Source organism: Haematobia irritans, chromosome 5 (assembly GCF_050003625.1).
Source record: "Haematobia irritans isolate KBUSLIRL chromosome 5, ASM5000362v1, whole genome shotgun sequence".
Taxonomy (NCBI): domain Eukaryota; kingdom Metazoa; phylum Arthropoda; class Insecta; order Diptera; family Muscidae; genus Haematobia; species Haematobia irritans.
Genome location: NC_134401.1, coordinates 126,813,115 through 126,825,344, shown reverse-complemented (window position 1 = coordinate 126,825,344; position 12,230 = coordinate 126,813,115). Strand labels below are relative to the sequence as shown.

Below are 12,230 nucleotides of genomic sequence, written 5' to 3'. Positions count from 1 at the left end.
TTGAAAAATCCATCCAAATCCTAAAAAAATTGAAATTTTTATATGAAAAACTTCTTTTGGCCATATCTCCTTAAATATGCGTCCTAGAGCGAAAAGGACGATAATTCGTGACCACCCTCAAAAAATTGAAAAATCCACCCAAAACCTACAAAAATTGAAATTTTTATATGAAAAACTTCTTTTGGCCATATCTCCTAAATTAAGTGTCCTAGAGCAAAAAGGACAATAATTCGTGACCACCATCAAAAAATTGAAAAATCTATCCAAATCCTAAAAAAAATTGAAATTTTTTTATGAAAAACTTCTTTTGGCCATATCTCCTTAAATATGCGTCCTAGAGCGAAAAGGACGATAATTCGTGACCACCATCAAAAAATTGAAAAATCCACCCAAAACCTACAAAAATTGAAATTTTGATATGAAAAACTTCTTTTGGCCATATCTCCTAAACTAAGCGTCCTAGAGCGAAAAGGACGATAATTCGTGACCACCATCAAAAAATTGAAAAATCCACCCAAATTCTAAAAAAATTGAAATTTTTATATGAAAAACTTTTTTTGGCCATATCTCCTTAAATATACGTCCTAGAGCGAAAAGGACGATAATTCGTGACCACCCTCACAAAATTGAAAAATCCACCCAAATCCTAAAAAATTGAAATTTTTATATGAAAAACTTCTTTTGGCCATATCTCCTTAAATATGCGTCCTAGAGCGAAAAGGACGATAATTCGTGACCACCCTCAAAAAATTGGAAAATCTACCCAAATCCTAAGAAAATTGAAATTTTTATATGAAAAACTTCTTTTGGCCATATCTCCTAAACTAAGCGTCCTAGAGCGAAAAGGACGATAATTCGTGACCACCCTCAAAAAATTGAAAAATCCACCCAAAACCTAAAAAAATTGAAATTTTTATATGAAAAACTTCTTTTGGCCATATCTCTTTAAATATGCGTCCTAGAGCGAAAAGGACGATAATTCGTAACCACCCTCAAAAAATTGACAAATCTATCCACATCCTAAAAAAATTGAAATTTTTATATGAAAAACTTCTGTTGGCCATATCTCCTAAACTAAGCGTCCTAGAGGGAAAAGGACGATAATTCGTGACCACCCTCAAAAAATTGAAACATCTACCCAAATCCTAAAAAAATTGAAATTTTTATATGAAAAACTTCTTTTGGCCATATCTCCTTAAATATGCGTCCTAGAGCGAAAAGGACGATAATTCGTGACCACCATCAAAAAATTGAAAAATCCATCCAAATCCTAAAAAAATTGAAATTTTTATATGAAAAACTTCTTTTGGCCATATCTCCTTAAATATGCGTCCTAGAGCGAAAAGGACGATAATTCGTGACCACCCTCAAAAAATTGGAAAATCTACCCAAATCCTAAGAAAATTGAAATTTTTATATGAAAAACTTCTTTTGGCCATATCTCCTAAACTAAGCGTCCTAGAGCGAAAAGGACGATAATTCGTGACCACCCTCAAAAAATTGAAAAATCCACCCAAAACCTAAAAAAATTGAAATTTTTATATGAAAAACTTCTTTTGGCCATATCTCCTTAAATATGCGTCCTAGAGCGAAAAGGACGATAATTCGTGACCACCCTCAAAAAATTGAAAAATCTACCCAAATCCTAAAAAAATTGAAATTTTTATATGAAAAACTTCTTTTTGCCATATCTCCTTAAATATACGTCCTAGAGCGAAAAGGACAATAATTCGTGACCACCCTCAGAAAATTGAAAAATCCACCCAAAACCTAAAAAAATTGAAATTTTTATATGAAAAACTTCTTTTGGCCATATCTCCTAAACTAAGCGTCCTAGAGCGAAAAGGACGATAATTCGTGACCACCATCAAAAAATTGAAAAATCCACCCAAATCCTAAAAAAAATTAAATTTTTATATGAAAAACTTCTTTTGGCCATATCTCCTAAACTAAGCGTGCTAGAGCGAAAAGGACGATAATTCGAGACCACCCTCACAAAATTGAAAAATCCACCCAACTCCTAAAAAAATTGAAATTTTTATATGAAAAACTTCTTTTGGCCATATCTCCTTAAATATGCGTCCTAGAGCGAAAAGGACGATAATTCGTGACCACCCTCAAAAAATTGAAAAATCTACCCAAATCCTAAAAAAATTGAAATTTTTATATGAAAAACTTCTTTTGGCCATATCTCCTAAACTATGTGTCCTAGAGCGAAAAGGACGATAATTCGTGACCACTATCAAAAAATTGAAAAATCCACCCAAAACCTAAAAAAATTTAAATTTTTATATGAAAAACTTCTGTTGGCCATATCTCCTAAACTAAGCGTCCTAGAGCGAAAAGGACGATAATTCGTGACCACCATCAAAAAAATTGAAAAATCCACCCAAATCCTAAAAAAATTGAAATTTTTATATGAAAAACTTCTTTTGGCCATATCTCCTAAACTAAGCGTCCTAGATCGAAAAGGACAATAATTCGTGACCACCCTCAAAAAATTGAAAAATCCACTTAAAACCTACAAAAATTTAAATTTTTATATGAAAAACTTCTTTTGGCCATATCTCCTAAACTAAGCGTCCTAGAGCGAAAAGGACGATAATTCGTGACCACCATCAAAAAATTGAAAAATCCACCCAAATCCTAAAAAAAATTAAATTTTCATATGAAAAACTTCTTTTAGCCATATCTCCTAAACTAAGCGTCCTAGAGCGAAAAGGACGATAATTCGTGACCACCCTCAAAAAATTGAAAAATCCACCCAAAACCTAAAAAAATTTAAATTTTTATATGAAAAACTTCTTTTGGCCATATCTCCTTAAATATGCGTCCTAGAGCGAAAAGGACGATAATTCGTGACCACCCTCACAAAATTGAAAAATCCACCCAAATCCTAAAAAAATTGAAATTTTTATATGAAAAACTTCTTTTGGCCATATCTCCTAAACTAAGCGTCCTAGAGCGAAAAGGACGATAATTCGTGACCACCTTCAAAAAATTGAAAAATCTACCCAAATCCTAAAAAAATTGAAATTTTTATATGAAAAACTTCTTTTGGCCATATCTCCTTAAATATGCGTCCTAGAGCGAAAAGGACGATAATTCGTGACCACCCTCAAAAAATTGAAAAATCTATCCACATCCTAAAAAAATTGAAATGTTTATATGAAAAACTTCTTTTGGCCATATCTCCTTAAATATGCGTCCTAGAGCGAAAAGGACGATAATTCGTGACCACCATCAAAAAATTGAAAAATCCATCCAAATCCTAAAAAAATTGAAATGTTTATATGAAAAACTTCTTTTGGCCATATCTCCTTAAATATGCGTCTACGAGCGAAAAGGACGATAATTCGTGACCACCCTCAAAAAATTGGAAAATCTACCCAAATCCTAAGAAAATTGAAATTTTTATATGAAAAACTTCTTTTGGCCATATCTCCTAAACTAAGCGTCCTAGAGCGAAAAGGACGATAATTCGTGACCACCCTCAAAAAATTGAAAAATCCACCCAAAACCTAAAAAAAATTGAAATTTTTATATGAAAAACTTCTTTTGGCCATATCTCCTTAAATATGCGTCCTAGAGCGAAAAGGACGATAATTCGTGACCACCATCAAAAAATTGAAAAATCCACCCAAATCCTAAAAAAATGAAATTTTTATATGAAAAACTTCTTTTGGCCATATTTCCTTAAATATGCGTCCTAGAGCGAAAAGGACGATAATTCGTGACCACCCTCAAAAAATTGAAAAATCTACCACATCCTAAAAAAATGAAATTTTTATATGAAAAACTTCTTTTGGCCATATCTCCTAAACTAAGCGTCCTAGAGCGAAAAGGACGATAATTCGTGACCACCCTCAAAAAATTGAAAAATCTACCCAAATCCTAAAAAAATTGAAATTTTTATATGAAAAACTTCTTTTGGCCATATCTCCTTAAATATGCGTCCTAGAGCGAAAAGGACGATAATTCGTGACCACCATCAAATAATTGAAAAATCCATCCAAATCCTAAAAAAATTGAAATTTTTATATGAAAAACTTCTTTTGGCCATATCTCCTTAAATATGCGTCCTAGAGCGAAAAGGACGATAATTCGTGACCACCCTCAAAAAATTGAAAAATCCACCCAAAACCTACAAAAATTGAAATTTTTATATGAAAAACTTCTTTTGGCCATATCTCCTAAATTAAGTGTCCTAGAGCAAAAAGGACAATAATTCGTGACCACCATCAAAAAATTGAAAAATCTATCCAAATCCTAAAAAAAATTGAAATTTTTTTATGAAAAACTTCTGGTGGTGAACGTACTTTTAATCCACACTGTGCTCGCTTCAAATTTATTATTATTTACTTCATTCATGCTTAGCTGTCTATTTGTTATATTATATATTTCTCGTTGTGTATAACACATTGCTCTCATTCATAAATATAACACTGTGTTCTCATTCATAATTATACTCATTGCTCTTGTCACTTTAATAATCTCACGTAGAACGATTCTCAATGAGTATTGTTATTGTTGTTTTTTATATTACTTTACTAATATGAATATGTTGTTGTTGCTTTCAAAAACTGTTAATATCAATGAATGTAAACCTATGAATGAAAAAGAGTAAGCTTAAGCAATACTTTATACGTATGTAGAAAATATGAATGACTTTGAAATATCATTGATAAAATAATGAATGAAGTACCGCTTTAAATTTGGTACACTAGAATTGAACAATGAAATCAAAAATCACTTTAGCTTCGCCCATTGATTGAAACAAGTGAACAGCTCGCGAATAAAGTCTTCAACAGAATTTTTAATAAATCTACCTTATGGTGTAATAAAATTCAAACTCAACATTTGTTTTATTCCTCACCATAAGTGTTGGTCCTTCTGGAACCGGATCTTCCAGTCATTTAATAAAATCTGGAATTCCACAACTATCAAAATCGAAGAACGTATCAATTTTATTTAAAAAATAAAAAAATCGATCTCGTTCTGATCAAGTTTTGGACGCAAATTTGATTGCACTATACTTGTCTTCAGGAAGTTCTTGTGCAAATTAAAGTAAAAAATAACACATCATGTCGGAAGAAATGAATTCCTTGACGATGACCAGAGGTCGCTTGAAAGGCTCAATTACTCGTACTTTGGCGTTTGCTCAGGTTCCATCCGCAGAAACAACTTTCGATGATGTGGTTAGCCGCTTGGAGCGTTTGGAAGAGGTTTGGCAAGCGTTTGTAAAATTAACAGATGATTTATACAAATTCAAAGATGTGGAAAATTTTGCGGACCCGGAGGCTGATTTTGCAAGCTACGAAGAGAAATACCTTTCAGCGCGTGGTAAACTGTATGCTTTAAAATCACAATATGCTCCTACTTTGAATGAAAGTACAGCCAACTCGGGAGCAATAGCAAAGTTGGCAGATCAACAGGCTGCATTTTTGGAAAAACTTTCAACGACTAGCCATCCTAAAGAAAATGATTTACCTCGCATAAATATTCCAATTTTTACAGGGACATACAAAGATTGGCCAAGTTTTAAAGATCTTTTTGAGAGCGCTATAGGATCCAAAGGAATATCAAATATTCAAAAGTTTCATTACCTGAAGTCGCTACTCAAAGAAGATGCCGCAAGATTAATACAACATATTCCGGTTACCGAAACTGCTTTTCAAACAACTTGGACAAGGCTCAATGATAGGTATGATCGCCCTAAGCAAATTGTTACTTCTTTCATAGAAGCATTTATGGCCCTACCATCAATATCGACGGAAAATGCTGCAACCATGAGAAAAATATCTGACGGGGCAAATGAAATAATTCGTGGTCTTGATGCTATAGGTAAAGATGAAAGAGATTGGTGGTTAATCTATTTATTGTTATCTAAACTTGATCCTGAATCAAAGAGCAAGTGGATTCGTGAGAGTCGAGATAATCCACTTCCTACCATTAACGATTTTTTTGAATTCTTAGACAATCGCTGCGAAGAGGTTGAATTGTGTGCAAAGAAACAGGCCCATCAATCCAAGCACAGTCATTCAGGCAAGTCACAAGGTAACCATACAAAATGTCTGGTGAGTACTAAAGCAAAACCCAGCTGTTTATTGTGCAAGTGTCCCGACCATTCAATCTTTACATGTCCCACATTTCTGCAAAAAGATATTAATGAGCGCCGTCACTTCGTAAAAGAATCTGCACTATGTTATAATTGTCTCAGACAGGGTCATGCGGTTTCCAACTGTGCATCAAAAGGTAGATGCAAGCAATGTCATCGAAGACATCATTCACTCCTACATCTTCCGAGTAATGAACATGAACCTACATATTTACCCGGTCAAGTTTCGGAGTCTTCACCCCCTGAATCACCGTCTTCTTCTAATAATACAGCTAGTGCCAATATTCAGTGGTCCACTACCGCTAACATTGCATGTCCCATTTCGTTACCTTCACTTCCATCTAGTAGTAAACATTGTACGTCAGACAAAGAATTTATCATGCCCACTGCTTCTATTTATGTCAGAGATCGCTTTGGAAAGTTTATAACATGTCGAGCTTTATTAGATACCGCTTCAAAGCTGTCTTTTATCACTGAGAGTTGTGCTCAACGTCTAGGCCTTCAAAGATATCCCTCAAAAATAATTGTAAATGGTATTTCATCAATTAAAGCCGAGACAACTCGGGGTTTATGTCAAATATTCGTACGTTCACGCATCTCTGAGCAATCGATTAACGCCAAGGTACATGTTCTGCCTAAAATAACTACATCTCTTCCTGGCCACAGCTTTGAAAATAAGATCAAAAATCAACTTATGGATTTGCCTCTTGCTGACCCCACATACAACATTTCGTCACAGATTGATATTTTATTTGGCCTAGAACATATTTGGAACATTTTCACATTCAACAAACGTATTGATTCACAGGGAAATACTATTGCAATTTCAACAATTTTTGGATGGGTTGTAACTTGTGCTGAGACAGAGCAAATTTACAACCAAACTACTACACTTGTTACCACCGTGGATATTGATCGTTGCCTTCGAAGCTTTTGGGAACTAGAAGAAACTGAACACCATACTAAAGCCGATCCAGATGACATTTTTGTAGAGACGCACTTTCAAACCACTCACTCGCGTGCAAGTGATGGTAAGTACGTAGTTCAGTTGCCTTTTAAAAATGAAAACCCAATATTTGGAAATACACTAAATGGTGCGCTATCTCGATTCTATGCTGTCGAAAGAAGGCTTCAACGAAATCCAGCAATTCGAGATAAGTATATTGGTTTTATGCGAGATTATGAAAAATTGGGACATATGCGTAAACTCAAACCTCATGAGATTAATGTTACTGATGGTAGAGTTTTTTATCTACCCCATCATCCAGTCTTGGGAGAAAAAATTAGAGTCGTGTTTGATGGCTCATTTCAAGATTCCAACGGTATATCGCTTAATAATAACTTGCACATTGGGCCAAGTATACAACGGGACTTATTTGCTGTTTGTTTGAGATTTCGTTTCCACAGGTATGTTTTCTCAGCCGACATAGTAAAAATGTTCAGACAAATATGGATATCTGAACATCACAAAAATTATCAACGTATTGTATGGAGAGAGTCGCCGTTACACGAGGTACAACATTACATTTTATGCACGGTTACATATGGCACATCTTGTGCGCCATATCTTTCAGTACGAGTGTTGGAGCAGTTAGCCTATGATTATAAATCCAAGTTCCCCATTGCATCGAAGGTGGTAATGGAGGACTTTTATGTAGATGATGTTATTACCGGGGCACAAACGGAAGAAGAAATCGTTTTCATACGTGACAATTTGGTAAATCTACTAGCCCAAGCAGGCCTGGAACTAAGGAAATGGGTTTCAAATTGCGTGAGTATATCAGATAGTACACAAGATCAATTGTTTTTTGCAGCTCCCGAAAAGGATGTAAAAAAGGTGCTCGGTATTTTTTGGAGACCATCGTCAGATCAACTGGGGTATCATATAGAACTCAACAAAAATCCAGTCGCAACAAAAAGGCAGGTACTATCTGATGTATCACGTATATTTGATCCCATGGGTTTATTATCTCCTGTGGTAATACAATTTAAAATTCTACTAAGAGAACTATGGTCACACAAGCTATCGTGGGATGAACCACTTCCTGAAAATCTTACACGTCAATGGACTACATTTCGACAAGATTTAATTTCTATTCAAGATTTTACACTTCCACGATACATTTTGAATGATGTCACAAAATTGGAGCTGCATGGTTTCTCGGATGCTTCCATACACGCATACTCTGCCGCAGTTTATTGTCGATTCGTAGACGACACTGGTCATACTCATGTCAAACTCATTGCTGCTAAAACAAGGGTAGCTCCCATCAAACAAAAATCGTTGCCGTGTCTTGAATTATGCGGAGCTCTTATTTTATTTCGTCTACTCAAAAGAATAAAAGAAGCCTTGCCACACAAATCAATTGATATACGAGCTTGGTGTGATTCAACAATTGTTTTGTGTTGGCTATCTCAACCACCCATTAAGTTAAAGACATTCGAAGCCAACAGAACATCAGAAATATTGGAAATATTGCCTCGTAAGTTTTGGAATCATGTTGCCTCTAAAGAAAATCCGGCCGACTGTGCCTCAAGAGGGATGCCTGTATCAACACTTCGTTCCTTTGATCTTTGGTGGAAGGGCCCACAATGGCTGAGGGACCCATTCCAAATCAGTAATATGAATAACTGTTCTAATTCATTTGATGTAATTACAGATCCTGACGCCCTTTCTGCCTTTAAACTTTCTTCAAAAGTTCTGGTCTCAACAGTGAATGACTATAATCTACTACATGAATTGGTACACCGCATTTCGAAATGGAATAAACTCATACGTGTCGTAGCCTACATCTTCAAGTTCATCAATGCCACTAGATATCCACACCAAATAAAATCGCCGAATATTTCGTTCAACAACTTTAAACACGCCGAATTGATTCTGACAAAGTATGCCCAAGATGCCTTTAGCGAAGAGCGCACGCTATTACAGAGTAAACGCCTAGTAAGTACAACATCTTCATTAGCAAAACTACACCCCTTCATAGACGGCAGCGGCTTGTTACGAGTAGGTGGGCGCCTACGTAACTCAGAACTAGACAATGCTTCCAAATATCCAATAATCTTGCCAAAATGTAGCCGAATAACCAAATTGATTTTACAAAACCTTCATGAGAAAAATCTGCATCCCGGAGTATCGGCCTTATTTGTTATTGCCCGTCAAACCTATTGGATTATTGGTGCAAGAAATCTGATTCGAAATCTGACTCATAATTGCCTCAAATGTTTTCGACAACGACAAATTAATACACAACAGTTAATGGCAGATTTACCATCCATCCGGGTACGTCAAGCGTTTCCCTTTGAAAACACTGGTTGCGACTATGCAGGCCCAATAATTTTAAAACAATACTCAGGACGAAATGCAAAGAAATCTAAAGGGTATATCTGTTTATTTGTATGCCTAGTCACCTCCGCCATACATTTGGAACTCGCCACTGATTTAAGCACCGATTGTTTTATTGCCGCTTTAAAAAGATTTATATCGAGAAGAGGAAAATGTAAAAAAATCTTTAGTGACAATGGAAGAAATTTTCTTGGGGCATCTCGAGAATTAAACGAGATGCACAAAGTAATTTTGTCGCAAACTCATAACGAAATTGTCTCCGCATCTTTAGCCGAAGACGGTATACAATGGACGTTTATTCCTCCATTTGCACCCCACTGGGGTGGAATGTGGGAGTCGGCGGTTCGATCGGTTAAGTTGCATCTTAAACGAGTTATTGGAAATACAGAATTAACATTCGAGCAGATGCACACTCTATTGGCTCAGGTGGAAGCCGTAGTTAATTCAAGACCCTTAGGCACTGTTCCAGATACAGATTGCGAATACCTTTCGCCGGCTCATTTTCTTATTGGCAGGCCTTATACAACTGTTCCCGAAGGAGATCTGGTCAACCTCACACCAAACAGACTTGGATATTGGCAGCATGTACAAAATATGTTTCAAGGTTTCTGGCGACGTTGGCATCAAGAATATTTAACTTCTCTGCAACAGCGACCAAAATGGAATAGACCTCAACCAAATCTAGCAGTTGGAGATGTTGTTGTAGTCAAAGAAAAGAATTTACCTCCCTCCAAATTTCTACTGGCAAAAGTGATCGAAACATATCCCGGTATAGATGGCAATGTAAGAGCTGTAAAACTTAAAACGCAATGCGGAGAAATGACACGTCCTATTTCTACCTTGGTAAAACTTCCCATAATCTGAAACTACGTTTCAGGGGGGCCGGGATGGTGGTGAACGTACTTTTAATCCACACTGTGCTCGCTTCAAATTTATTATTATTTACTTCATTCATGCTTAGCTGTCTATTTGTTATATTATATATTTCTCGTTGTGTATAACACATTGCTCTCATTCATAAATATAACACTGTGTTCTCATTCATAATTATACTCATTGCTCTTGTCACTTTAATAATCTCACGTAGAACGATTCTCAATGAGTATTGTTATTGTTGTTTTTTATATTACTTTACTAATATGAATATGTTGTTGTTGCTTTCAAAAACTGTTAATATCAATGAATGTAAACCTATGAATGAAAAAGAGTAAGCTTAAGCAATACTTTATACGTATGTAGAAAATATGAATGACTTTGAAATATCATTGATAAAATAATGAATGAAGTACCGCTTTAAATTTGGTACACTAGAATTGAACAATGAAATCAAAAATCACTTTAGCTTCGCCCATTGATTGAAACAAGTGAACAGCTCGCGAATAAAGTCTTCAACAGAATTTTTAATAAATCTACCTTATGGTGTAATAAAATTCAAACTCAACATTTGTTTTATTCCTCACCAACTTCTTTTGGCCATATCTCCTTAAATATGCGTCCTAGAGCGAAAAGGACGATAATTCGTGACCACCATCAAAAAATTGAAAAATCCACCCAAAACCTACAAAAATTGAAATTTTGATATGAAAAACTTCTTTTGGCCATATCTCCTAAACTAAGCGTCCTAGAGCGAAAAGGACGATAATTCGTGACCACCATCAAAAAATTGAAAAATCCACCCAAATCCTAAAAAAATTGAAATTTTTATATGAAAAACTTTTTTTGGCCATATCTCCTTAAATATACGTCCTAGAGCGAAAAGGACGATAATTCGTGACCACCCTCACAAAATTGAAAAATCCACCCAAATCCTAAAAAATTGAAATTTTTATATGAAAAACTTCTTTTGGCCATATCTCCTTAAATATGCGTCCTAGAGCGAAAAGGACGATAATTCGTGACCACCCTCAAAAAATTGGAAAATCTACCCAAATCCTAAGAAAATTGAAATTTTTATATGAAAAACTTCTTTTGGCCATATCTCCTAAACTAAGCGTCCTAGAGCGAAAAGGACGATAATTCGTGACCACCCTCAAAAAATTGAAAAATCCACCCAAAACCTAAAAAAATTGAAATTTTTATATGAAAAACTTCTTTTGGCCATATCTCCTTAAATATGCGTCCTAGAGCGAAAAGGACGATAATTCGTGACCACCATCAAAAAATTGAAAAATCCACCCAAATCCTAAAAAAATTGAAATTTTTATATGAAAAACTTCTTTTGGCCATATCTCTTTAAATATGCGTCCTAGAGCGAAAAGGACGATAATTCGTGACCACCCTCAAAAAATTGAAAAATCCACCCAAAACCTAAAAAAATTGAAATTTTTATATGAAAAACTTCTTTTGGCCATATCTCCTTAAATATGCGTCCTAGAGCGAAAAGGACGATAATTCGTGACCACCCTCAAAAAATTGAAAAATCTACCCAAATCCTAAAAAAATTGAAATTTTTATATGAAAAACTTCTTTTTGCCATATCTCCTTAAATATACGTCCTAGAGCGAAAAGGACAATAATTCGTGACCACCCTCAGAAAATTGAAAAATCCACCCAAAACCTAAAAAAAATTAAATTTTTATATGAAAAACTTCTTTTGGCCATATCTCCTAAACTAAGCGTGCTAGAGCGAAAAGGACGATAATTCGAGACCACCCTCACAAAATTGAAAAATCCACCCAAATCCTAAAAAAATTGAAATTTTTATATGAAAAACTTCTTTTGGCCATATCTCCTTAAATATGCGTCCTAGAGCGAAAAGGACGATAA

General features: G+C 35.1%; 1 protein-coding gene across 1 annotated transcript; it reads left to right on the top strand.

The window, feature by feature from the left end:
• Positions 1–5,084: 5,084 nt before the first annotated feature.
• Positions 5,085–10,328, top strand: LOC142240042 (uncharacterized). The gene has a single exon (XM_075311763.1). It carries the CDS (start codon positions 5,085–5,087, stop codon positions 10,326–10,328), a length of 5,244 nt encoding a protein of 1,747 aa, XP_075167878.1.
• The last annotated feature ends 1,902 nt before the right edge of the window (positions 10,329–12,230 follow it).

What these genes read in the sequence shown, in the direction of transcription:
- LOC142240042 (XM_075311763.1), top strand. Translation starts at nt 5,085, where the DNA reads ATGTCGGAAGAAATGAATTCCTTGACGATGACCAGAGGTCGCTTGAAA.